Below are 27,318 nucleotides of genomic sequence, written 5' to 3'. Positions count from 1 at the left end.
GCCCTTGTCCAAATTGTTAGATGGACCTTGGTCATCGTGGTGCTGCCTTGTTGGTTTCTACTGGAAAGCTCTAGAAACTGTTAACCTGGCATCACCTTCTGGTCCTGCCTACCTTCATGACTTTTGTATACCCGGTATTCAGTTACTTACTCTCAGTTAATAATTTCTTTTGCAAATAATTTTATAGGTTTGGGGGCAAAAGTGTAATCAGTAGGGATGCTATAAAATAGCACACTAAGGGGTGCCTGAGTGGCTCAGTGGGTTAAGCCACTGCCTTCGGCTCAGGTCATGATCTCAGGGTCCTGGGATCGAGTCCCACATCGGGCTCTCTGCTCAGCAGGAAGCCTGCTTCCCTCTCTCTCTCTCTGCCTGCCTCTCTGCCTACTTGTGATCTCTCTCTGTCAAATAAATAAATAAATAAAATAAAAAAAAAATAGCACACTAAATCTTGGTTTTTACTAATCGTGAAATTTCGTAGTTCTTGATCAAGATAACCACAACACTAAGGACATTTGGCACAAGTTCTTTCCATACTTTTATGTTAGTGGCAGTTTTTAGAAGTCTGTCCAAGCTCAAAATATGTCATTATTCTTATAATTTCAATACTTTATTATAAAGATTAAACTGCAATTTGTATAATACTAGTATCAAGTCCAAAATATACATAAGGGCACCTAGGTGGCTCAGCCAGTTAAACTTCTGACTCTTGACTTCTGCTCAGGTCATGATCTCAGGGTCATGAGATCCAGCCCTGTCTTGCTTCCAGGCTCAGCTGGAAGTCTGCTTGAGATTCTCTCCCTCTCTCTCTCTGCCCCTCCCCAAGCTCGCACATGCATGTGCACACTCTCTTGTGTGCACGCTCTCAAATAAATATAGATCTTTTTAAAAAAATGTATATACATATATGTAGAGGCCTGCCTAGTATGTCATAGCCAAACTAGTGCAAAAATAATGATAACAATTTCATTAAGAGTAGCACTATTTTAAAATGGGACATTTGGAATGTGAAGAGGCCCACTTGTCAGAATTACTTCCTATGGAAGCCACTGCTTTTTTATCTTTAGTGAATGGGAGAATTGATTAGGAGATTCTGGAACTACCTGTGGTGGTAGTAGTTCAAGTAGTTTCTCGATTAACTTGGCTGAATGGCAGCCTCTAGCCCTGCATTTCTGCCAATGCCGCCATTGACTTAGCTAGGTCTTTCGTTCAGCTTTACTGTGATGTAACAGTGAGTTGCACTCATTCTTGCATGCTTTGCTGGGCAGGAGGAGGGATTAGCTCCTCATCATGTCCTTTTTCTCTCACTTACTTCCTTTCTTTTTTTGTGCATTTTTATTTTGGCCATGGTGCCAGGGCAATGCCCTCTTGAGAACAAGCTATAAGAATAAGTAATAACTACTTGTTGACCAAATGATCAGAAGATTGGAACTTCCTTAATCTTCCCTGAACGTAGGTGTGGAATCTCTGTCCTTGAGATTTGGGCAGTTGTCTCTAGGTGTTCCACTTTTATTCTTCACTCTCAACTAGATTATTCTTGGATAGTGGTTGCCAGCTCTTGTAGGTTGGCATTGTGAATGCTGATGTGGCAGAGGCTTGCAGTTTAATTCCAGGGCAGCCTCACTCTGGTTAGAGAGAAGCCATGCAGGCTTTGACTCCACCCTTAAATGCACTAGGGTGAATGTGTATCTAGTTCACCAGAGATCAAGTAAGAGACTGTGAATGTATTTAGGGCAAATGTTTAGTGTAAGTAAGGGAAATAATGCATTGTAAATTTCTTGGTGGGACAAAAATGTCATTTTTCATTTTTGTATTGTTTTGTATTCATTTTAAATTATGATTAGATTTGACTTGGTATTTGTTATTTACTCAAATGCTGCAGACTTCTTTGGTGTCCCAAAATGACATTATTATTGATTCTTTCTCTTTTGGAGTCAGGTAGTCTTATGGCTTCTTGCTCTGTATCATTCTTTGAGGCATGTATTTGTATCACTCCCACAGTGCCTGGCATAGTGTCTTTATTGTATCATAATATTGGACCATAATAATTTGGACTCATTAATCACTAACCTTTCTGTCTTTTCCTTTGACCATTCTTTGTACAGAATAGCTATCAGCTACTTTTTTCTTTAAATTACTTCCTCAGACTTTTTGTTCATCTCAGTGTGTGCCCTTTGTCCCTTCTACCAAGAGAGTATTGTGGCCCTAAGATTCTTGTGTGAATTATTTTGGTCTCTGTACCGCCTGTATGGTGTAATGGAATTATGGCCTTGCCTCCACGGAATAAGCATCTTTATCTGAAGAGTGATGAGAGATAACTTGTTTGGTGTGTGCATCCACACAAGCCATGTTTCAGTCTTTGAGAGATAGCTCTTCTTCCTAAGGGTCAACGTCCATTATTTTCTGTTTACAGAGATGAGGTTTTCCTGTAGGTTTTCTTCTTACTAGCAAAATCTATAGCCTGAGTTTTGTCCAGACTTCATATGCTTTTCCCCAAAGAAGATATACAAGTATGAGTTTGAAAGAAGCAGTTTTTTTCTACTTCAGTATATTGCTTTAGGTTAAGTCACACTCTTTTTCCCACTTACTTTTGCTGATTTTCAGATGTCATTGTTTTCATCAATATTCATGTCCAACGTTAGACCAGAGAGAGATGTAGCGCAAGTGTACTTAACTAAGTGGTATAGTGGTATGAATCTTAAGCTACTTCTTTCTGTAATGATGAAGTGCGTGTGCACATGCTTATGTGTGCACATGCGCGTGTATGCGTGTGTGTGTGTGTGTGTGTGTGTTTGTGTGTGTGTGTAGGAACCTTAAGCACTGGGCACAGGTTGAATAACCTTGGCCGTAAGTAACAGTGAAACATGTAATCTAGATAGATTATGTAAGTCTCCTTAGAAGACTTCAGAACTGGGCCACATCTACACAAAAAGGGAGGGTGAGATGGTGAGTCCAATTTCTACCTGCCTGTGGGGTGCTGTTTTTTTATGACATTGACTAGACCTAGAGCCTTCCAGAGGGAACCCAGGTGAGACTTGCCTCAGAGATGATTCCAGTTCCTGCTGGGCTCAGGGGAAGAGGGAGAGAGGCCTATCTCCTACCTAGAGGACATCCTGTTTTCACATAGGGGTGCTGGGAGGCTTAATTAGCCCTTTTAACCCTACATTTTTGTGTCTTAAAGGAAGTTTCATACTAATTTGTTACTAATTAATTATAGAGAATATTCAGCTAGGTAATCTTTCAAATCTGTACTTGGAAATATTTTGTACTTGTTAAGTGTTTAAATCTTCGGAGAACTAGGAATAGATGATTTTATTCTCTTGTTAAAATGTCTTTTAGAAGGTTTTTTATATATTTTTACCACTAAATACTTCATTGTGTATTTCCTAAAGACAGTATTTTTTAAAGATTTATTTATTTAGATAGAGAGAGAGAGCAAGCACATACATGCACAGAGTGGGGTAAGAGGCAGAGGGAGAGAGGGGAAGCAGGCTCCCCTCTGCACGGGGAGCCTGACGCCGGGCTTGGTCTCAGTACCCTGAGCTCATAACCTGAGCCGAAATCAATAGTCAGAGGTTTAATCGACTGAGCCACCCAGGATGTCCTGAGGCTATCTGGGGGCTCCACCCTAAGTGGCTTCATTGCCACAAATTTAAGTGTGATCAAAAGGAGGCTCAGTGTAAACAACAAAAGATAGTCCTTCACTCAGAAAATTCTAAGGGTTTGGGGAGCTCTGCCAGGAACCAGGGAAAAGACTAAATACATTTTTGTTTTGTATCACAGTTACCATAGGGGTGTGTACCTGACTAGCATTACCATTTATTTTAGAGCCAGAAGAGTTTACCTATGTCCATGCACCTGGCTGGCTTAGTTGGTAGAGCATGCAACTTTTTTTTTTTTTAAGATTTTTATTTATTTGACAGAGAGAGACAGAGCGAGAGAGGGAATACAAGCAGGGGGAGTGGGAGAGAGAGAAGCAGGCTTCCCGCCGAGCGAGCAGAGAGCCCGATATGGGGCTCGATCCCAGGGATCATGACCTGAGCCGAAGGCAGAGGCTTAACCCACTGAGCTACCCAGGTGCCCCGAGCATGCAACTCTTGATCTCAGGGTTGTGAGTTTGAGGTCTGTGTTGAGTGTGAAGCCTACTAAAAAAAAAAAAGAAGAAAGACAGTAAGAAGAGTTTACTTATGTCTTTAAGGAGCTAACCACACAGCATGCCCAAGTCACTTGGCAAAGCCAAAGAGAAAAACTTGAATAACCATGTAAATGTAATGATGTTAGTATGTTAAATTTTTCCTGTAGACTGTTTTGAAAATATGAGTATATGTCACAAAATAGTAGTCATCCATTAAGACTTTTATTTGTAGTTGATGCCAATCTAGGAAATACGATAGCATGCAATCTGTATACTGTATAGTTATAGCTATTTTAAAATGAATGGCATTTGAGAATCTAAAGTGATCAATATCAACTCAGAAAATTGTGGTTATTATTTATATTGTAGAAGGATTTATTTAGAGTTTCTGTTATAGTCTTATTTTTAAAAGCTAGGATGCCAGGGTTGCTCGGTTGGTTAAGCATCTGCCTTTGGCTCAGGTCATGATCTCAGAGCCTCACATCAGGCTCCTGCTCAGTGGGGAGTCTGCTGCTCCCTTTCACTCTCCCTCTTTCTCAAAAACAAATAAAATCTTTAAAAATAAAAGCTTTGATTTGTCAAAATGCTACTGGCACAGAACTTTTCAGGATTGTGTCTAGTGGATAGGTTGACTAGATACAGAGAAGTCTTCACTAAAGGTTGTGTGAATGTTTGCAGGGCTGTGAAGAACAAACCATCCCCTCTCTGCTCAGCTTGTGTTTGTCTGGGTTTGTAGGCATCCAGCATGAGCTCCATGGCTCAGTGATAGAACTCCTAGGAGAAAGGAGGGGCATCAGAGGGCTTGGGCTTTGGGAAGAGACTGATGAGAGGGGTGTGGGGTAGTTGTAGTGGAAATTGGAGGGATGAGACACCAGCCACGGTTTGACTTCTCTCTGAGCCTCTTCTTAACCATCTAGTAGATAAACCCAAGCTGCTCTTAGGCTGATCTGGACTTAGGGCTGGCTTGGGCTTCAGGAAACCCAGGAAAAGTAGGCCAAACATGTTCCTGCCTTGTAGACCCTTACCTCTCTTATCTCTACTTTAAGAATTGAGAGCTGGGTGGAAAGAGATACAGGGCTCACAAGTTGAATGGTTAACATATTTAGCCAAAGTTGCTTTTGCTCTTGCTTCATCCTCAGATTCAGAGATCCTGAGACCTTACTTTCTTCTTCTTCTTTTTTTAATCACCCTCACGTTATACTGATAGTTTAAAATGTTCATGTGGCTCACGCACACATGTGTGTCAATTGAGAGAGAGGAAGAGAATTTTGCAGAGCCCAGGTCCCTCTGGGCAGTAGTGGCTGTGTCACAGCCTTCTCACAGCTAGCCTTCTCACAGCCAGAGCACACCCCTGCTTTAGCTTCTATCTTCCGCACTCAGTTGTCTGTCACCCTCACTCCCCCCTTTTTTCCAGCTGACTCCATGGAGAATGAAGTGAGTCTTTAATTTACTTCCCTCAGCAGTGGCCCTCTGGAGTTTTATTCCTACTTACCAAAATGCCTGGGACTGACCCTGCAGGGATATGCTGCTCAGTGATCTCTTGAGTGATAGACCCAAGTCGGGGAGCTTTGGGGGCAAACACAGGGAACCTCAGTCCTTGGCCATTTTACAGGGCATGTGAATAGCAGAGATTCAGTAATAAAAGTAAAAATTTGACTTTGCAAATGTAATATTAATTTCAGTCACTGAGAAAGTTTGGCCTTGATGGTTAATTAATTTGTAAAATAACCTGTGTATATCATTAATAGATTAAGCTTGTACTTTTTATTTGAATACAGCATTAAATTAAATATTTTATGTTTATGTAATGTGGTCCTGTTTTTTACATTCTTTTTAAATACTGGTTTTTCTTTATGATGCCTAAAAATAGGGACTCTAAGACAATAGATCTCCAGCTTTTTGGTCTTAAATCCTTTTACACTTTAAAAATTATTGAAGATCCCCAAAAGCTTTTGTTTATATGGGTTATAATGATCAATAGTCACTGTATTAGAAATGTAAAAATATCAATTTCTTTAAAATATAATAAACTCATAATGTATTAACATAATTTTTAGTGAAAAATGACTATATTTTCCAAAATGAAAAAATTAGAAGAGTAGAATTGTTTTACACATTTGAAAATTTGAAAATGTCTGATTGAATAGAGACAGATTCTCAAATCTGCTTCTGCATGTTGTGACTTATTGTTCTGTTGACTTAACTGTGTTGTTAAAGTAGAGGAAGAATGTAGTTGGAAAAGGGAGGAGTGTTTTAGCAGCCTTTTCAGATAATTGTGTGGGTATTCTTTGATACTGTAACCAAAACTCTGACAAGTGGTAGTTTCTTCAAGGTTAATTGTAATATGGAATTTGAAACTATATCAAGGAACTTTTTGTATTCTGTTATATTAAAATTCATTAGTCTATCTTGCACTTTGAATGGCTCTTTAACCCATGCATGATTTTGACTTTGTGGTTCCCTTGACCCTTCTTGAGGATCCCAGGGGTCGCTGGACCACTCTTTGGGAACTGCTGTCATAGAATCTGGAAGGGATCTTGAAGATGAATTCTGGTCTGTCTCTCTCTTGGCCTCATCTAAGAGGGGTAATGGAAGCTGAGTGAGAACTGATTTGACCAAGGTCATGCAGACAGTTTCCCATAGAGCTGTGGCTAGAATTTAGGTTTCTTGATGGATTCTGTAAACATGGCTCCAGTGCCTCTGTTGTGCTTGGTGCTGAGTCCCTGAACCGAGCTCCACTACATTGCCGTTTAGAGAGAGTTGTCTCTTGTGGCCCTGCTCCTTGGAGTCCTGAATGTTTTGTTCACCTTCTCTTCCTTATTTTGTCTTAATTAAGCTCCATATTGCCAGAAGTCTCCTTAGATTTCCGAATAAAATATCTTGAGCTGTGTCATTTTCTAGCTCTATGGCTGCTTTGTGTGTGTTAAATGTGTTTTTAAGTAACCGAAGGGTAATCAAAAGGCATTTGGGCTACGTGTATGCATCAGGTTTTTGTCTTGCCCAGGAAAGGTGTTTTGAAATAACTTCAGAGATCCATAGTGGATCTCTCAGCAGGCTGGAAGAATCCAAAGTACCCTTTGAGTGCTAGAAATGGACTGAACTCCTGTTTTGTTCTTAAGTCTTTGAATTATATAAATTGCTTGACTAGTGCCGTTCTTTGAAGAAGTGTTGCCTAAAGTTTTTAGTCTGAATGTTTTCATGCTCTTAAAGCTCCTCCCCCTGTAAATTAGCATAAATGCTTGGTTTTATTTATACTCTTTTTTTTTTTTTAAAGATTTTATTCATTTACTTGACAGACAGGGATCACAAGTAGGCAGAGAGGCAGGCAGAGACAGAGATGGGGGGGATGGGAGCAGGCTCTCCGCTGAGCAAAGAGTCCAATGCGGGGCTTGATCCCAGGATCCTCGGATCATGACCTGAGCCGAAGGCAGAGGCTTTAACCCACTGAGCCACCCAGGCGCCCCATTTTATTTATACTCTTAATGGAAAAGGAAGTGTGCATGGCACTCGCTGTGGAATTGCTTTGAGATAATTTGGGGAAATTTAATACAACTCAAGGTCACCAAAATTAATAAGGACATGTCAGTCTGGAATTATTATTTTATTTTATTTTTTAAAGATTTTATTTATTTATTTACTTGACAGAGATCTTAAGTAGACAGGCAGGCAGAGAGAGGAAGAAGCAGGCTCCCTGCCGAGCAGAGAGCCTGATGTGGGGCTCGATCCCAGGACCCTGGGATCATGACCTGAGCCGAAGGCAGAGGCTTTAACCCACTGAGCCACCCAGGTGCCCCTGGAATTATTTTTTTTTTAATATCAAACATAGCATCAGGATGCTGCCAAGGAACAGAAAGACATCTCTGAAATTGCATGGGCTGCTATGCCGTGGTGAGGAAGTGTGTGCCACAGTTTTATGATTTCATTGAGGACTCTCCAAGCATTGTCTGCTTTGTGAACGAAGGCTTTGCTAGTACCTGTGTGTCTTTGTGTTTTTCTGTTTTGTGTATTCTGCTCCCCAGGGGTGTGTCTTAGGGCTGTGCCCACATGATTAATTTCACTGATTCTTGGCCAGGCACTACTCTATAGACAGGTGTCGATGTTTTTGAACTTAGCAGGGCAGAGGAAACTTTTGCTTCACTCTCAAGATTGCTGTAAAGGACTGGAGTGGGATTGGCTGTGGGTTTCTTCATAATTATAGCCTCTGTTAGGAAACCCAATATATTAAACTGTAGACATTAACTTATTACTTAGGGATTGAATATTTACTTTTCAGAGTGGTTCTTTTTAGAGCTTCTTTAAATAGCTAGTTCTCCACTTTCATTAAAATAGAATTTGATTCCCAGAATTTGCTTTGTAGGAATACCCATCCTTATTAAGGCACAGCACACCCATAATCTCTCCTACAGCTCCTCTTCCTTGGAGATTGAGACAGTTTCACATGGGTTGGGGAGCAAATGAGGGAGATGCATTTTTTCCTTAACAACTTTTTTCCTCATGTCTGCCTTACAGTTAGTTCTGAGAGCTAATTTCTCCAGTCAGGGCTACCTTCCCTGTGTTTGAAAGGCTGTGCCCACTTGAAAGTGTTTGTATGTGTGGGTGGAGCCCCATACAGACAAAATGTAATTGACTGCACTGCTGCCTGCTAAGATCAGCTTTTCCCCTGCCAGTTTCCTTTTGTTGCTTTTTTGAAGGAGATCAGTAACAGCAAAACCTGCCCTTTACCTAGTTGGTATGATTCTGAAGAGTAGAGAAAAGAATTCATTGTGTCATCCCTGTAATGAAATTTAGTGGCTCATGAAGGGTAGGGAAAGAGAATAACTAAATTTGGTGGGACTTAAATCTGTCACTTTTCGGTTTATTCTCTGTTTGGGGCATCTGATCACCTGGGTACTATTTTAATTTTTTAAATTTTTTTAAAAATTTATTTATTTGTTAGAGAGAGCAAGCGAGCACAGGCAGACAGAGTGGTAGGCAGAGGCAGAGGGAGAAGCAGGCTCCCCGCAGAGCAAGGAGCCCGATGTGGGACTCGATCCCAGGACGCCGGGATCATGACCTGAGCCGAAGGCAGCTGCTCAACCAACTGAGCCACCCAGGCGTCCCTTAAAGTTTTTTTTAAAATGTTTTTTGAGTAGGGGCCTCGACCAATGTCTCATAGTCTAATAATATGTGTGGTTGTCGATGTTTAATTGATGTTTGTGTCTTTTTTTTTTTTTTAACATTTTATTCATTTATTTGACAGAGATCACAAGTAGGCAGAGAGGCAGGTAGAGAGAGAGGAAGGGAAGCAGGCTCCCCGCTGAGCAGAGAGCCCGATGCGGGGCTCCATCACAGGACCCTGGGATCATGACCTGAGCCGAAGGCAGAGGCTTTAACCCACTGAGCCACCCAGGCGCCCCATTGATGTTTGCTTCTATCTGTCAGGAGCTTGGGGCTGAGGTTGTTTTGAAGGTGTTCATTAACTGAGGGTTTACAGGAGGCTTCTCATTGTTACTGTTTATCTCTAAGTGATTGTCATTCTTCCACTACCACACAATTTCTTCTTTAAAATGACAGGCATTCAGATTTACTTGCTAATTAAAAATTGTCCTCTAAAAGCCGCTCCATAATCAGCCAAACACACTGTAAGCAAAACACTTATCTCAAGCAGTCTAGGATGAACCAGAGGGGTTATGCTGATTACAGATATTGATTTCCACACAGAGTAGCTGCTGTTGAATTATCATCATACTCATATTCAGAATAAATTTCACTTCCAAAGCTGATGACATCTAATTGATTTATTGCTTCCTTTCTAAAACCTAATGAACCTAAAGACATAGGATTGTTATTCCCTCAGAAATTTGGAATCTGCTTTGTCACTCAGTGAATGATAGTTCAGCATTAGTTATATTAATTTGTATTTGTGGAACACTTTTCTTCCCTGTGCCTTAACACCCTTTGTAGGTGTTTTGGAAGTGCATTATTAATGCAAAAATTTAAATTTTATTACTAAATCATTTTATAGCTGTTTTTTGCTTTCATTGCCTTGAGAGGCTAAGTACATGACCCATCGGGACACGTACTCATAATTCCTATGGTTGTTAAATAGACAGTCTTAAATTCTAGTTTTTCCAGAACTAAAGGATTCAGTTACTTCATTTTGTTTCTGTTTCTTTTTAGGAGAACATGAAAGTTCTACTTCAAATTGTGTCTGGACCTTAATAAGAGATTTCAGTTCTGGAATAGTTTTTGTGTTGAATAATTAGAGACTTGTGTTTTGGTTTTTATTTTGGGAGATGGGAGGAATTTTAGGATAACCTGATTGTGGATGTGGTTGTCTGTAGCAGTTTGTCTTAGAAAAGATTATTTATTTTGTGTTCCTTTCCCACATTTTATTATGAAAAATTTGAATATAGAAAATTGAAAGAATTGGTCAGTGAATCTTTATGTTAACATTTTGCTAATGCTTGCTTTATCACAAAGCCGTCTGTCTAGCTTTCTCTTTATCTTTTTTCTCCGTCAAGAAGAAATTACCTTTATAGCTAATAGTAAAGTAGAGCAGGCAAGAGAGAAAGAGACAGACAGACAGACAGACAAACGCAGTACCTGGCATATATTAGACATAATAGAGGAAGTTGACAAATGAGGGAGTGAATGTGAATGAGTGAATGATCTGAATAGGACATGCTTCCAGGTCCACGGTATATATAGTTCCCACCTAATTCCCTGCCCTTGGGGATTTACTGTCTGGTCTGGAAGTGAGAAACCACAGGAGGCAAAGCACTTTGCCAGGTAGCTCATGTGAAGGCTTCAGTGAAGGTCAGCATGGTCAAGCGTGGCTGCTACTGGAGTTCAGAAGAGGAAGTATGAACCCAGAACACTGGGGCAGTTGACTGAGACTTCTTGGAAGAAATGGAGCTGAAATTGGGCTAAGAGGTAGAGCAGAGCTTGAGAACAGAGAAGGACACAGGAACATTCTGAGTCTTGGGGAGTGTGAGGCTCCCCACATACTTGGGAGGAGTGGCAGTGTGGTGCCTGCTGGAAGCCTTGCATTCAGGTGATTGGAAAGTATACTGTCTTCCAGATGGTGCTTGGAGGCAGCTCCAGGCAGGACCCACTCCCTCTTCCTTGGGCTCTCCTAGTTATTCTCATTCCAGGGCTCTGCCCATGCTGCTCACTATGCCTGGAACACTTGCCCTCCGGATGTCTGTGTGGCTCCCTCTGCCCTCTGGCCTCTGGCCTCTGCTCAGTGAGAACTCCCCCAGTCTCCTTCTGGCTGTGCCAACTCCCCAGCATGATTTGTTGTGTTTCCTGTTCTGTTCCCAAAGCCTATTGGTAGTGTCTGTGACTGTATATCCTTAATGTGTATGTGTATGCATATATAGAGATACAAAGAAAATTGAAGGAATGAACAAGTGGGAGTTCTGATGCATAGAGTGTGTTTGTTTGGTCACTTTAAGACGTTTTCTTGTCCACGCAGCGAAGAGAAGCTTGAGCTGGGCAGAGAGTCACCAAAACGTGTATCAGGGTCAGTGCACTTGTGAGGAAGGTTGAAATTTGCGTATGGTTAGTTTGCCCCTTCAGGGCATTCATCCTTGGCATTTTCTCTTTGAAAGATTCGTGTTCCTTATTGAAGTGCTTGGTGATCCTGATGCCTCTTGTCCTCCTTCCAGGACCCCTGCAGTGGATCATGAGTCGGTAATGCCCACTGAGGACCTCTGGGAGCCATGTCAGACGAATCCGCCTCAGGGAGCGATCCAGACCTGGACCCGGACGTGGAGCTGGAGGATGCGGAAGAGGAGGAGGAGGAGGAGGAAGTGGCAGTGGAGGAGCACGGCAGGGATGACGCGGAAGATCTACTGGATGGTGAGTGGCTCTAGCGAGTGACATAGGTTGCCTTATTTTTTCTTTTCTCGGGTTTTTTGCTGGGAGAGCATGGTGTTTCCAGTTGCATTTCTTAGGTTGTCTGTTGTGAGAAGGCAGAGACTGGGAACACAGCAACAGTGAACTCATATGCTATTTCTCAAGAAATGGCTTGTTGTCCCTCTGTGTAGACCTCACTTTAGTGCTGGATGAACCTTTAGCATTTAGTGCTGGATGAACCTTTAGCATTTAACTCGTCTTTGACAGATGTGCAGATTCAGATTTGCAGATTTGAGAGTAGAGAATTCTTGCCCACGTCATGGAGGAGTCAATGGCAGAGTCCTTGTGGAGAGACTTTGCGGTCTGGGGTGATGAATTCATCAGGTGACCACAGGTAGGCATGAGGGTAGCTGTGAGTTTCCTGAAATTATATTTACGGTTCTGCTTATATGGACATGAGGGAATTATGTGGGGAGAGATTTTCAGATGATAGGCTCACAACTCCAGAATGCTTATTGCATCTCCTGTGGTGCTGCTCTGCCTCCTAGCCACTTCCAGTGACTGTAAATTGTTCCTGATGAGAGAGAACTGCACCTCTATAGCTGGTAGGCCCCCCTCTGGATTCCTGTTTGGCTCACCCCTTCCTTTGCCCACAGCTTAACTGCAGTGGCACTGACTTTTTCTTTTCGTCTTCAGGCTAATGTCAGGTCATCTGGCCACATACAGGGCTTCTCAGTTAATTCCAGGCTTTCATGGCATAGGATTTAGTTGTTTGTAAGCTTCCTGTTGACTGAGGAATAAAGTTTTTCTCTGTTTATAACAAACCACCTTGGTAGGACAGAACATTATACTAGGTTATCTCTGCTTGCATCTGAAGGAGCCTAGGAAAATGTGCTACTGCTTTTCTCCAGATTCAAGAAGGACGAACATGGATCCTCTTTCTTTGCTGAAGTACTATCTTCAGTTCTCATTCATCCTACCAGATGTCATATGGTTCAGGGATCAGTTTTCCCTCATTTATACTATGTAGGAGTCTCTGTCCCATTTCTTCTTCCCCCACCTCTGGCAGGGAAATTACCATTTTATTTTATTTTTTTCTTGATATTGTTTGCTGTCCACTGCTTGTTTATTCAGTTGGAGTCTCCCCAATTGGTTCTGCAGTTCCTTTCTATAAAGTAGAATAAGTAGAAGTAATGGAAGATAGTGCTGGAAGGGTACACCACCAGACTGCCTTGCTTGGCTCTCATGGTTCTTAAGATGGCATTAGAGTCCCCAGGTATCTGCATCGGTTTTTGCTTTTTATCATTTGGGTTCTCAGAAATATATTTTCACATACCCCCTAGAACTCTTGTCAGGTTTAGATTGGATTTAGAATGCTGCTGGTGGGTATGATGGATATATACACATTGTCTTCCCTCTTAGCTTTTTGGAATTCTGCCTTCCTTGTTAGGTTCTTAATTATTAAAAGAAAAGCATATGCTTCTCTGGACTTTACTATTATTCATTTAAAAGTGGTGAGAATTGTGATTTGTCTCAGAATAGTGTAGCTATGCAACTGGAGTGTTTTTTTGTTTTGTTTTTGTTTTTTTAGATTTTGTTATTTATTTGAGAGAGAGATAGCAAGAGAAAGCATGAGTAGGGTGGTGGGGAGACGGACAAGCAGGCTCCCCACTGAGCAGGGAGGCCAATGTGGGGCTCCATCCCAGGACACTGGGATCATGTCCTGAGCCAAAGGCAGACACTTCACCCAGATGCCCCTGTAACGGAGTTTTTAAAATAGAATATTTATACCATTCTCAGATGAAAAAATTTTTAAAAATTTGAAATGAGTTATTTTTATTACTTACGAAGTTCAGAGTGTTAGAAAAAAATGTTCTGTAGGTGCTCTCTTCTTCTCTTGCTCTACTAGGGTACATTACTTCTTGGATTTTGATCAAGGATCCTTTTGATGTTTCACAGTAGTGTTAGAGCTCTACTCACCCAAGCACTCCCAAATAGAAGTGATGCTTCTGTTGCTTGTGGCAGCTCTGCTGCTGTTTTAGAGCTTATAGTTTTCCTAGTTCTCTTATTTTGCACACTCTGCAATTTTGCTGAACCATCTGAGACCTGCCCATTTCTTCAGTCTTGCCCTTCCTGCCTTGGCTTGCTGGTCATCCCACAGTCTTAATGGGTAGAGCAGCCAGCTATTCTAAACTTAGGAATAGCTATGAATAGTCTTAACTGGTATGGTGTGATGTGGCCTTTTGTTGTCTTAGAGCAGTGGTTCTCAATGTAGGATGATTTTGCCTCCCAGGGAACAATTTACAGTGTCTGAAAACAGTTTTGACTGTCATGACTTCCATAAGGTGAGGTAAGAATGCTGCTGGCATCTCGTGGGCAGAGACCTGGGGTGCTGCTAAACATCCTACATTGCATAGGACAATTCTGTCCTACACACAGTTATTGTCCCCAAATATCAGTAGTGCTAAGTTGAGAAACCCTTTCAGAAAGGCAACTGTTACTTCAGCTCTTCTTATTTGAAGTTTCATCTCTACTGGATGACAATAACTCACTTTTGTAGTGCTTCCTCATCATTTACACAAACATCTGAACTATCATACTCACCTTTTCAAAGAACTTTCTTTGATGATTCCCTCTATTTGTGTTTGTTTTCTTTATAATTTCTGCTTTATAATATTCTTCCTCCTACTTCTTTTGGGTTTGTTTAGCAGTACTGCCAAACTTCTTTTTCTTTTCTTTTTTTTTAAGATTTTATTTATTTATTTGACAGCGATCACAAGTAGGCAGAGAGGCAGGCAGAGAGAGAGGGGGAAGCAGGCTCCCTGCTGAGCAGAGAGCCTGATGTGGGGCTTCATCGCAGGACCCTGAGATCATGAGCTGAGCCGAAGGCAAAGGCTTTACCCACTGAGGCACCCAGTCGCCCATTACTTCCAAACGTCTTAAGAATGTGCTTACCAGGGGGCGCCTGGGTGGCTCAGTGGGTTAAAGCCTCTGCCTTCGGCTCGGGTGGTGATCCCAGGGTCCTGGGATTGAGCCCGGCGTCGGGCTCTCTACTCAGCAGGGAGCCTGCCTCCTCCTCTCTCTCTGCCTGCCTCTCTGCCTACTTGTGATCTCTCTCTGTCAAATAAATAAATAAAATCTTTAAAAAAAAAAAAAAAAGAATATGCTTACCAGGGCGCCTGGGTGGCGCTAACAGACAACTAACTCTTGGTTTTGGCTCAGGTCATGATCTTAGGGTCATAATATTGAACTCCACATCAGGCTCTGTGCTCAGCAGGGAGTCTGCTTGAGATTCTCTGCCTCTCCCTCTGCCCCTCTCACTCGTGCTCCCTCTCTTTCTCTCTGTCTCAGATAAATAAATAAATCTTTTAAAAAAAAGAATGTGCTTACATTTGTTCCCCTAATAAAAACAGTTAAAACTATTAATTTCCCTCTAAGTACTGCTTTAGTTCATCCCCTCACAAGCATTTGACACAGTTTATCTTAGTTATCTTGATAATCCTAGGTGTTAGGTAGGGCAGATACACTTTAGAGATAAGGAAATTGAGGCTTAGAAAGGCAAGTGACCCACTCAGTATGACTTTGCAAGAAAGTGGCAAAGCTGGGCCTTTGGTTTCCAAAGTGGTACTCCTTTTTCAAACCCATGCTGTTTGTGAGACCATAGATTCATATCATTCCCTTGCCTATAATGGGTTGCTTTCTCTCTTAGTTTGTGCTGTGAAGGAAGAAATTGATTAATACTATTGACCAGAGATGAGAGGACAGTTAGAAGTAATAGTATGAGTAAAGGCATAGTAGAAAGGCAGGTATGACATATGCTAGAGAATGTTGACCTATCTTACTTGCTATAGAACTGGACACATTAGGGGAATGACCAGAGTGAGACTGGAATGATAGCCTGGAATCGGTTTAGGGGGGAGTTTAGAATTTGTTTTAAAGGCAGCACGGAATTGATGGAAGTTTTTACCAAGGAGCATTCATTAAACCTTTGATTTTTAAGAATGTTATTTAGCAGTGTACAGAAGAGATGGCCTGTAGGTAGTGAAGACCAATTCGGTCTGTGGTAAAACTGTATGGGAAGGATTAATGAGATTTTTGAACTGTTGGGATCAGTTGACCTGCATAGGAGGAGTAAGTGGTCAGGTTTGTTGCAGTAAAATTTATAGGACTTGGTGACTTATTGCGTATGTGGGACAGGTTGAAGACGGAATAGGTAAAGTCTGGGAGGATGATGAAATCTTTGCAAAGGCGGAAGAATGGGGTAGATAGGAAGTGGATGGGGGAGTTAGAGGTATTTTTAGCTTTGCTGCATTATATGGGGCATTGTCTCCCCCTTGATACTGACCTTTGAATGTTGACTTGTGGGATAGTAGTCTGACAGCATGGAGGCTTTGGCTCTTGGGGAGCACCATGATTTGGTCTTTAAAAAGGTGGGGAGAAGACAGTGCTTTCCATTTCTAACATACTGGGGGGCTCTTGGCGTGTTATAAGACATTTTGGATTTTTTTTTTAAGATTTTATTTATTTGACAGAAGAGAGCGAGAGAGCACAAGCAGAGGGAGAGGGCGAAGCAGGCTCTCTGCTGAGCAGGGAGCTCTATGAGGGGCTCGATCCCTGAACCCTGGGATCTTGACCTGAGCCGAAGGAAGACACTTAACCATCTGAACCACCCAGGCGCCCCTGGATTGCTTTTTCATTTCCCTGTTTTTCTTTTCTCCTAATGCATGTGTTGGATTTTTCTATTCTCTTGGAATGGTGGGAGAAGTTAGGTGTTAGCACCTTTGGGGCCTGTCATTATCAGAGGCAGAAGTTCAAAACCTGGTGCCTGTGGTGCCAGGGTGGCTCAGTCGGTTAAGCATCTGCCTTTAGATCAAGTCATGATTCCGGAGTCCTGGGGTTGAACCCCGCTTTGGGGGTGTGTTGGGGGGGGGGTCCCTGCTCAGCGGGGAGTCTGCTTCTACCTCTCCCTCTGCCCCATGTCCCCTGTGCTTGTGCATGCTCTGTCTCTCTAATAAATAAATAAAATCTTTAAAAACAAATAAAAAAACCTGGTGCCCCTGGAATTGGCTTTCCTTATGCAAAAGTGGTTTTTCTGGCCCAGTATTTTCTTCTAGCTCAGCTTCAGTTCCAATATCTTGCCCCAGATAAGGTATTTTGGAATATTTAGATGAAGAGAACTCCTACAATAATCTAGCTCTTACCAAAAAAAAAGTTTGTTTCCAGTTGCCATTTAATGTGGTTCAGTGAATGTGAAAGTGTGGCATGGCTGGTTCATGTCAGAGTCCTCTGTGTACTTGGCTTTGTAAAGAGATTTTCCTTTGCCTTGGTGTTTTGTTGGCACTTTTGTTTTTCTCATTATTACTGCGCTCTAATCCTATAGTGGATTCTTCCTTTCATGGCTTTAGCAAACATAAGTGATAAAGTTTAGATCAAGAGATATTTCCAAGGGTTTTCCTGTCTATATACATGGCAAAAATCTTAACATCTGTTTCCCCAAGGTAGCTTCTTATACCCCTGCAGCAAGGAGACAGGAGAGAAAAGTAGCAAGAAACCTGGGCCTAAATATGCCCTTATAGCTTGCACGGGCAGAGGACATGATTAAAATTAAAAATTTTTTTAAACAAGAATGTAATGTGTTTCTTATTAACATTCATCTGAAGTAATGGATCCAATTCCTGATTTCGCTCATTCTGCAGGTGTATGATGAATCTTAGTTAATAATATGATTCCCCTTCTACTACCACTTGTACTTCTTGTAGGTTACCTTTATTCTTGTGAAATATTTGCAAGGAAAATCTAGATGCCCCATTCTTTCCTACGGTATGGTATTTTTACTTCATTACTTGTGCGGGTTTTTTTGGTCTTAGCCTGGTTCTCCATCAGGGTTCTGCGGCCACCACCACTCTTTTCTTCTGAGAGCATTCTACTCATCCAAGCTGTTTGGCCCATGTTATGAATAGCCTTGTTAAGCTAAGACAAGAGTAGGGTTTTTCTAAAGGGATTTTACTGGAGAAAAGACCAAGCCCTACCCAGAAACTGCAGGCTTAAAGAACTTACTGATTATTCTAAGAATGATTGCTTGCCAGAGGGTTTTATTTCCAAACTTGCTTCTCCAGGTTGCAGTAGGCATATTGGGAGTTTATGGAGCTTCAGGATGAACATGACAAACCTTGTTAGAGTGCCAATTTTATCAGGAGATTGGGGGAGTGGTAGGGGTTGAGACTTTCGTACTTTAATTGGTAAGGAATTAAAAATACTTTTGTAATGAAAATTAGGCATAGAAACCACAATTCATACGCATTTTTAAGGTAAAATGGGATTTTTTCATATAAATTTTAGCGTTTGAGTGCTTTTGTTTTTGTTTTTTAAAAATTTTATTTATTTATTTGACACAGAGAGAGAGTAAGAGCACAGGCAGGGGGAGCGGCAGGCAGAGGGAGAGGGAGAAATAGGCCCCTGTGGAGCAGGGAACCCAGTTCAGGGCTCAATCATAGGACCCTGGGATCATGACCTGAGCTGAAGGCAGATGCTTAACCAACTGAGCCACACAGGTGCCCCAGTTTGAGTGCATTTTGAATGGTACCCTGAGAGTCCCAAAGGGATAAGAACATTTTCTTCGGGCATTTAGAACTCCTCAGTAGAAAAGTTTGAGAAGTCCTGGTTTAAGTTAGTCAAGATCTGGGCACAGACTGCCTTGATGGGTACATCTTTTTAGAAGGTGAAGGCTGCTTTTTTGTTTATTTTATTTTTGTCTATTTTACATGACAAATCAGGATACCGAGATACTGGAATTGAAACTAGATATGTTCCTTCTGGAACCTGCTTCATGCTATCTTGTTGACAGAAAGCTAACCTCCTGGATGTCAACTTTGGCCTTAGGCTGACCTCCTTCACGTTGGACCACTGGGTAGGGAAAGCTGATCTCCGTCTCAACCCCTAGATCTCAGACTCTTCTGCAGGGAGTTTGTTTTTTGCTTTTTCTCTGACCCCATTCTATTTGTCCTCTTTGCTTACAATGTAAAGAATCAGGTAAAGTGTTCTAGGCAGAGGGCCAGGGCAAAGCCCTGGTGTGGGAACAAATTTGCTTGTTTAAGAATCAGGAATGTAGAGGCCATGGTGGCTGGAGCATAGAGAGTAAAGGCCAGAGTGTTCTGGGGTGAGATAGGCAGGGGCCTGAGCATGTAGGGGCAGTGGTGGCAGTTTGAAATATACCTGGAATCCTGGGTTTATTTGTTTGAGTTCTAACTGTTGCACTTTCAGATTCTCACTGTGAGTTCTGGACATAATCAGTAAATAGTAGCAGTCTGCAGGAAAAGTCATGCTGTCTGAGCAGCTGCAAGTCAAAGAAGTGTGGGGAGCTTCTAGAAATTTGTACTAAGTCAGAATGGGTGGTTTTGTTTCATAAAGAATTGTACCTGGGAGGAGTGAGTTCAGCAGTCTAATGGGAATCCTACCCAATGTTCTCTCCCTCATATGGGACCCCTATGGGCCTTCACAAGGCAGTATAAGTTATGGAGTTATAGTTTTCACCATTTATTATGGCATCTCTGTCACATCAGACATCCTTACTTTGAGCCTAGATTTATTTTCTAAGAATAGTTTTAAAGAAACTTTATGAAACATTGTGTAATGTCCTAGATCTAAATCCTTCTTTGGAGAGTGTGTTTGGAATTTGAATAATATTTCAAAATCTATAATGCCAAATGGCTTGTTGACTTTACTGTTTAATAACTTTGTGATTGTGGGTAACATGTGCTTATTAAATAAATTTGGAAATACACGATATTATAAAGGACACGAAAATCACATGTAATTCCATCAGCCAGTGATAGCAAGATACTTTGTTATAGTTTTCCCAGTCTTTTGCTATGCAAATGTGTATTTTTACAAAACTAGAATCCTATTGTGTATCCCTTTTTTTTTTTTTTTTTTTTTTAAAGATTTATTTTATTTATTTGACAGAGAGAGATCACAAGTAAGCAGAGAGGCAGGCAAAGAGAGAGAGGGAGGGAAGCAGGCTTCCTGCTGAGCAGAGAGCCCGATATGGGACTCGATCCCAGGACCCTGAGATCATGACCTGAGCCGAAGGCAGCGGCTTAACCCACTGAGCCACCCAGGCGCCCCTGTGTATCCCTTTTTGCATGTGCCATTTAAAAGTCTTCATAATTATAGTGGCTTTGTAATGCCATGGCATTTCACTTATTTTTACTTTTCTAAGTTTTTGTTTATATTATTTATTTATTTTTAAAGATTTTATTCATTTATTTGACGGTGAGAGCGATCACAAGTAGGCAGAGAGGCCGGCAGAGAGAGAAGGGAAAGCAGGCTCTCTGCTAAGCAGAGAGCCTGATGCGGGGCTCAATCCCAGGACCCTGAGATCATGACCCGAGCCAAAGGCAGAGGCTTAACCCACTGAGCCACCCAGGCGCCCCCTAAGTTTTTATTTAAAAAAAAAAATAAAAAATAGGGGAGTCTGGGTGGCTCAGTTGGTTGGGCGTCTGCCTTTGGCTCAGGTCATGATCCCGGGGTCATGGGATTGAGTCCCACATGAGGCTCCCTGCTCAGCGGGGAGCCTGCTTTTCCCTCTGCCTGCTACTCCCCCTGCTTGTACTCACTCTCTCTCTCTCTTTCTCTTTTCTCTTTTTCTCTCTTAAAAATGAATAAATAAATAATAAAAGTAAAAAGGTCAGTGGTTGTCAGGGGTTTAGAGAGGAGGGGGGTGGTGATGAGTTGGTAAAGCACAGAGGATTTCTAGGGCAGTGAAACTACTCTCTATGATACTTTAATGGTGGATACATGTCATTACGTATTTGTCCAAACCCATAAAGCGTAATAACACCAAGAGTGAACCTTAATGTAAACTATAGGTTTTGGGTAATAATGATGTGGCAATGTAGGCTCATCCACTATGTATAACAGATGGACCACTTTGCTGGGCGATATTGGTAATGGGGGAGGCTATGCATGTATTGGGGCAGGGGTATATGGTAAATCTCTGTACCTTCCTCTCAGTTTTTCTGTGAACCTTAAACTATGGGAATATCCTATGCTTCCAGTCTTTTACCCAGTGTTTTCAGTTTCCATTTATGATTCCTGCTTGTATCACTTATTAGTATGGTGGCAGCAATATGGTGATTTTTGTGATTCTATATTCCTTTCACATTTATTTGTATTTTTTGGTAAAGATGAGCTCTCCTTCCCCACTTTATTTTTCTTCATCCTCCTCCTCCTCCTCATTATTATTATTTATTTTTTAAAAATATCAGTATGGTCTCAGAACCTTTTTTGAAAAATTCCGTGTGATAGAGGCTCCTGGGTGGCTGAGTCACCCATGGTTAACCATCTGACTTCCACTCAGTTCATGATCTCAGGGATCCTGGAATTGAGCCCTGCATGGGACTCCATGCTCAGTGGGGGGGTCTCCCTCTCCCTCTGACTGTCCCCCTGCTCATGCTTCCTCTTTCAGATAAATAAATAAAATCTTGAAAATTCAGTGTGATAGAACCCATTCCTCTTGTTCATTTTGATGCTCAAATCGTCCCAGAGTTGGCTAGTGGGAGCACCTTCCAGCTAATTTCACTGTTCCTTTGGACACGTTCCCTATAGTTTGTGAGCACTTCCTTTTCTTTCTGGCACAGCAGTGTTCCAGACCTAGCTTGTATTTTCTCTGTTCCAACCTGGGAACTGGCTTTTTCTCCAAAGATTGTTGGTTTCTTTTAGAGGGAAATGGTACTTAGAAGCTAAGATCTGGGCTATACATGTGCTCATTACTACTGGAATATCATTGATTATAGGCTCTTTTGGTCTGTAGAGCCAGGAAATATATTTATTTACAAAATTGTGTTCATAAACAGTGCTCTAAACTTTAAAACTTCTCCTATTTCCTATTTGTATCTTTCTCCCACAGTGAGAACTTGGTTTTCAGCATCAGTGTATTTATTAATTTGCTCAGTTTTACAGTAGGTTCAAATAATTTCAGATGTTTTTGCTACAAACAATAAATCTAAAGTTCAAGAGGTTTTTTGCAGTTTTTTTTTCTTTTAATATATCCCACTAAGCTATTTAGTCAGAGTATTATATAGTTGGATTTTTGTTTTTTTTCCCCCAACCTTATTAAGGTTTAATTGTATGCTATGTATATATCCCTAAAACTCTCATCAAAATCAAGGTAATGAGCATATGCATTACCCCTGAAAGTTTCCTTATTCCCTTTTGAAGTCCTTCCCTCCTTTTCCTGCCTTCTAACCCTGTTCCTAGTGAACCATTGATCTGCTTTCTGTCCTTATTGATTATATTTTGGTATAAATGAAACCACATAGGGTATTCTCTTTGGGGGCATCTGGCTTCTTGCACTCAGCATAATTAAGATTCATTCATGTTGTGTATACCAGTTGCTCATTTCTTTTCATTGCTGAGTAGTATTGGATAGTATAGATATACCCCAATTTGTTTATCCATTCTATGTGGGTTCTTTCTTCCTCTCTTCTTCCCTCCCTCCCTCTCCATTTTTTTCTTTCTTTCTTTCTGTGTTATTATAAATGAAGCCACTATTGAACATTCATATACAAGCCTTTGTATGGATCTGTGCTTTCTTTCATTTTAGTTGGATAATGGATTTTGTCATCTTTATTAGCTATCTAGGTCATGGGGAATTGGATAAAACTGAGTGAGAGTAGAACATAGTGACATTTTGCTAGAGACTTCCCTTTAGATTAACCATTAATGTTGAGTGAATAAGATTATTCATCTGCCTATAGATCCAGGTGACTGTTTTGTAGCCCACAGACCACCATCTATTTACAAGACTCTCAGAGTAGACTGTTAAATGCGTTAGTTGAAATGAAGTTGTGGTTGGTTTTGTGTTTGTTTTTTTTCTAAGATTTTATTTATTTGAGAGAGATAGCAGGAGAGGGGCAGGTGGAGAACCAGGCTGTTTGATGATCAGGGAGCCAGACATGGGGCTCAGTCCTAGGACCCTGGGATCATGACTTGAGCTGAAGGCAGACACTTAATTGATTGAGCCACCCAGGCACCCAGAATGAAGTTTTTGTGAGAAAGGTACCTAATAGAGTCTTTTAGGAGTCAAATTGTGTAAAAAGCTGTGTAGTCCAATGAGTTTCAGTGCCTAAAAGAGTGGTGGATCCCAAAAAGAGAACAGAGGACATCAGGAGAGCAGTACAGTGTGTGAGAGTGACAGGGGAAGGAATGCATTCATTTAGTCATTCAGTAATATTTATTGAGCACTTTTTGCTAGGCATTGTCATGGGTGTTGGAGATATAGCAGGGAATAAAATTGCCTCTATACAGGGGATTTCTATTTATTAGGTAGAGACAGATGATAAATACATAAACAGGGTGTCAGTAGGTTTTAAGCGCTATGAAGAAAGGGGGACTAGGTAAAATATAAATGTGGTGTGGTTCTATTTTATGTAGCATGGTCAAGAGAGATCTTACTTGATCAGGTGACTTTTCAGTGAGCCATGAAGGAAATTAAGGGACTACACTGGTGGTTGTCTAGGGAAAGAGCATTCAAGACAGGTAGGATAGCAAAAGCAAAGATCTAAAGGCAGGATCTTTCTTAATGTGTGGAAGAAATAACAAGGAGCCATGGTAGCTGAAGCAGAGTATGCTGGGTTGAGGGTGATAGAAGAGAGACCATGGGATCAGACTGCATGGGCCTTATTATGTGATGTGGGAGCTGCTAGACCCTTTGAGCAGAGGAATGAGATCTGGTCTAGGTTTTAAAAGATCACTGTGACTGATATGTCAGGAGCAGGCTAAGGGAGATAAGGTCAAAAGACGAATTAGGAAGATACTGCAAAATCCAGGCAAGAGGTGATGGTGGCTTGGTGGTTAGTAGTTGAATTCTGGATATCTTTCGAAGATAGAGCAATAGGATTTGTTGATGAAATGGATGTAGATTGTGTGAAAGAGAGAAGATAAGGATGGGTTCCAAAGCTTTTGGATTGAACAACTTGAAGATGCCATTTTCTGAGCTTGGGAAGATTGGGAGAGGAATAGATTAGAGACAGATAAAACTTTAGTTTTGGAAACATGTTAAATTTGACATGGCTTATGTCTCCAAGTTGAGATGTCTAGAAGGCAGTTAGATTATGGAGTTGAAAAAACATGGGCTATATCAGTATGTAAATGTATGTCATGGGACAGGATGAGATCATCCCAGAAATAAGAGAAGTGGCCTGAGCGACTAAGAGCTGGGCACTCAAAGGTGGGGAGGGGGATGAAGATGGTCTAGGAAAGAAGACTAAGAAGAAATGGCCACTGAGGCAGTAGGAAAGAGAAAAATGCTATGGTACCCCCCCCCCATTGTATTTCACAGCAGCAGTGATCAACCATGTTACTTAAAGGCTAACAATAGCTAGGATAGTATGAGGAGTAAGAATTGACTGTTGGATATTTGCAATATTTGTAAACCAGTCAATGTGATACATTGCATCAAATAAGAGAAAGGATAAAAACTATGTCATCATTTCAATAGATGCAGAAAAAGCATTTGATAGAGTATATTCATTCATGATAAAAACACTCAATAAAGTAGGTTTAGAGGGAACATACCTCAACATAATAAAGGCTCTATATAAAAAAACCCACAGCTAATATCATCATCACTGGGGAAAAACTGAGAGCTTTTCCCCTAAGGTCAGGAATAAGACAAGGATGTGCACTCTCACCATTTTTGTTCAGCATAGTACTGGAAGTCCTAGCCACAGCAGTCAGACAACAAAAAGAAGTAAAAGACATCCACTTCAGTAAGGATAAAGTAAAATTGCCACTGTTTGCAGATGACATGATACTATATATAGAAAACCCTACAGACTCCTCCAGAAAACTACAAGAACTAGTAAATGAGTTCAGTAAGGTCACAGGATACAAAATCAACATACAGAAATATGTTGCATTTCCATACACTAATAAAGAAGCAGCAGAAGGAAAAATTAAGAAAAGAGTCCCATATACAGTTGCACCAAAAATAGTAAAATACCTGGAAATAAACTTAATCAAAGAAATGAAAGATGTGTATTCTGAAAACTGTAAAATATTGATGAAAGAAATTGAAGATGACACAAAGAAATGGAAAGACATTCTTATACTCATGGATTAAAAGAACTATTAAAATGTCTGTACTATCCAAAGTTATCTACAGATTTAATGCAATCCCTATCAAACTACCAATAGCATTTTTCATGGGACTAGAACAAATAATCCTAAAATTTGTATGGAACCAAGAAAGACCCCAAGTAGCCAAAGCAATCTCAGGAAAAAAAATTTTTTTGAAGGTATCACAATTCCAGACTTCAAGTTATATTACAGAGCTGTAATAATCAAACCAGTATGGTACTGGCACAAAAAATAGACACACAGACCAATGGAACAGAATAGAAAGCCCAGAAATAAACCCACAATTATATAGTCAATTAATCTTTGACAAAGGAGGAAAGAATATGCAGTGGTAAAAGGTCCCTTCAACAACTGGTGTTAGGAAAACTGGATAGCTACATGCAGAAGAATGAAAGTGGACCACTTTCTTACACCATACACAAAAATAAACTCTAGATTAAGGACCTAAATATGAAGCCTGAAACCATAAAAATCTTAGAAGAGAGCACAGGCAGTAATTTCTCTGACATTGGTTATAGCAATATCTTTCTGGATAGGTCCTCTTGAAGGCAACGGAAACAAAAACAAAAATAAACTTTTGAGACTTCCTCAAAATAAAAAACTTGCACAACAAAGGAAACAACCAACAAAATTGAAAAATAGCCTACTGAATGGGAGAAGATATTTGCAAATGACATATTTGATAAAGGGTTGGTATGCGAAGTGTAAAAAGAATTTCTACAACTTAACACTGAAAAAACCAAATAATCCAATTTAAAAATGGGCAGAAGAGATGAACAGATATTTCTCCAAAGAAGATATCCAGATGGCCAACAGACACATGAAAAGATGTTCCACATCATTCAACATCAGGGAAATGTAAATCAAAATAACAATGAGATATCACCTATACTTGTTAGAAATGCTAAAGTGAAAAACAAACAAGTTTTGGCGAGGATGTGGAGTAAAAGGAGCCCTCATGTACTGTTGGTGGGAGTGCAAACTGGTGCAGCCACTGTGGAAGACAGTATGGAGATTCCTCAAAAAATTAGAACTACCCTATAATCCAGGAATTGCACTACTGGGTACTTACCCCAAAATTACAGAAACACTAATTCAAAGAGATACATGCACCACTATGTTTATTGAGGCATTATTTATGATAGTCAAATTATGGCAGCAGCCCAAGTATTCATCAGTAGATGAATGGATAAAGAAGATGTGTGTATGCACACACACACACACACACACACACACACACAGGAATATTATTCATTCAGCCACAAAAAAAGAATGAAATCTTGCCATTTGCAACAACATGCATGGATCTAGAGAATATAGTGCTAAGTGAAATAAGCCAGTCAGAGAAAGACAAATACCATATGATTTCACTCACATATGAAATTTAAAAAATGAACAAAGGAAAAAAAAAGACACAAACCAAAAAACACAGACTCTTAACTATAGAGAACAAACTGATCCTTACCAAAGGGAAGGCAGGTGGAGGCATGGGTAAAATAGGTGAAGGGGATTAAGAATAGATTTACCTAATTTTTAAAAAGATTTTATTTATTTATTTGATAGCGTGAGAGAGCACAAGAAGGTGGAGCAGCAGAGGGAGAGGGAGAAGCAGGGAGCCTGACACGGGGCTCGATCCCAGGACCCCGGGATCATCATGACCTGAGCTGAAGGCAGACGCTTAATCCACTGAGCCATCCAGGTGCCCCAAGAATAGACTTATCTTTTTTTTTTTTTTTTCTTTTTTAAGATTTTGTTTATTTGAGAGAGAGTGAGCGAGAGCGTGCATGAGCAAGGGGAGGGGCAAAGGGAGAGGGAGAAGCAGACTCCCCACTGAGCATGAAGCCTGTTGTGGGGCTTCATCCCAGGACCCTGAGATCATGACCTGAGCCGAAGGCAGCTGCTTAACTGAAAATGCCACCCAGGTGCTCCAAGACTAGACTTATATTGATGAGCACTGAGTAACATATGAAACTATTGAATCACTGTAATGTACACCTGAAATTAATATAACACTGTTAACTACACTAGAATTAAAATTAAAAAAGAATAATTAGCTGTTGGATTTAGCAGCATGGGAGTCCTTGGTGCCCTTGATGAGCAGTTTTAGTGCCATGATAGGGGCTTAAACAAGAACAGGTGGAGAGAAATTGGAGACCCCAAGAATAGACAATGTTTTGAGGAGTTTTGGTATAAAAGGAAATGAA

The 27,318-nt window shown here is 40.8% G+C and overlaps 1 protein-coding gene across 1 annotated transcript in view; it reads left to right on the top strand.

The window, feature by feature from the left end:
* The window catches only part of RAD54L2 (RAD54 like 2), a 110,309-nt gene that overhangs the window by 27,705 nt on the left and 55,286 nt on the right, over window positions 1–27,318 (top strand). Inside the window, exon 3 of the mRNA XM_080806991.1 lies at window positions 11,785–11,977. Coding sequence (XP_080663117.1) covers window positions 11,839–11,977 — 139 coding nt within the window. The 5' untranslated portion in view covers window positions 11,785–11,838. The remainder of the gene's footprint in view (window positions 1–11,784; window positions 11,978–27,318) is intronic.

This window comes from Martes martes, assembly GCF_963455335.1.
Source record: "Martes martes genome assembly, chromosome: 1".
Taxonomy (NCBI): Eukaryota; Metazoa; Chordata; class Mammalia; order Carnivora; family Mustelidae; genus Martes; species Martes martes.
The sequence above is the reverse complement of the archived record's forward strand: the minus strand, read 5'-3'. Positions and strand labels throughout refer to the sequence as shown.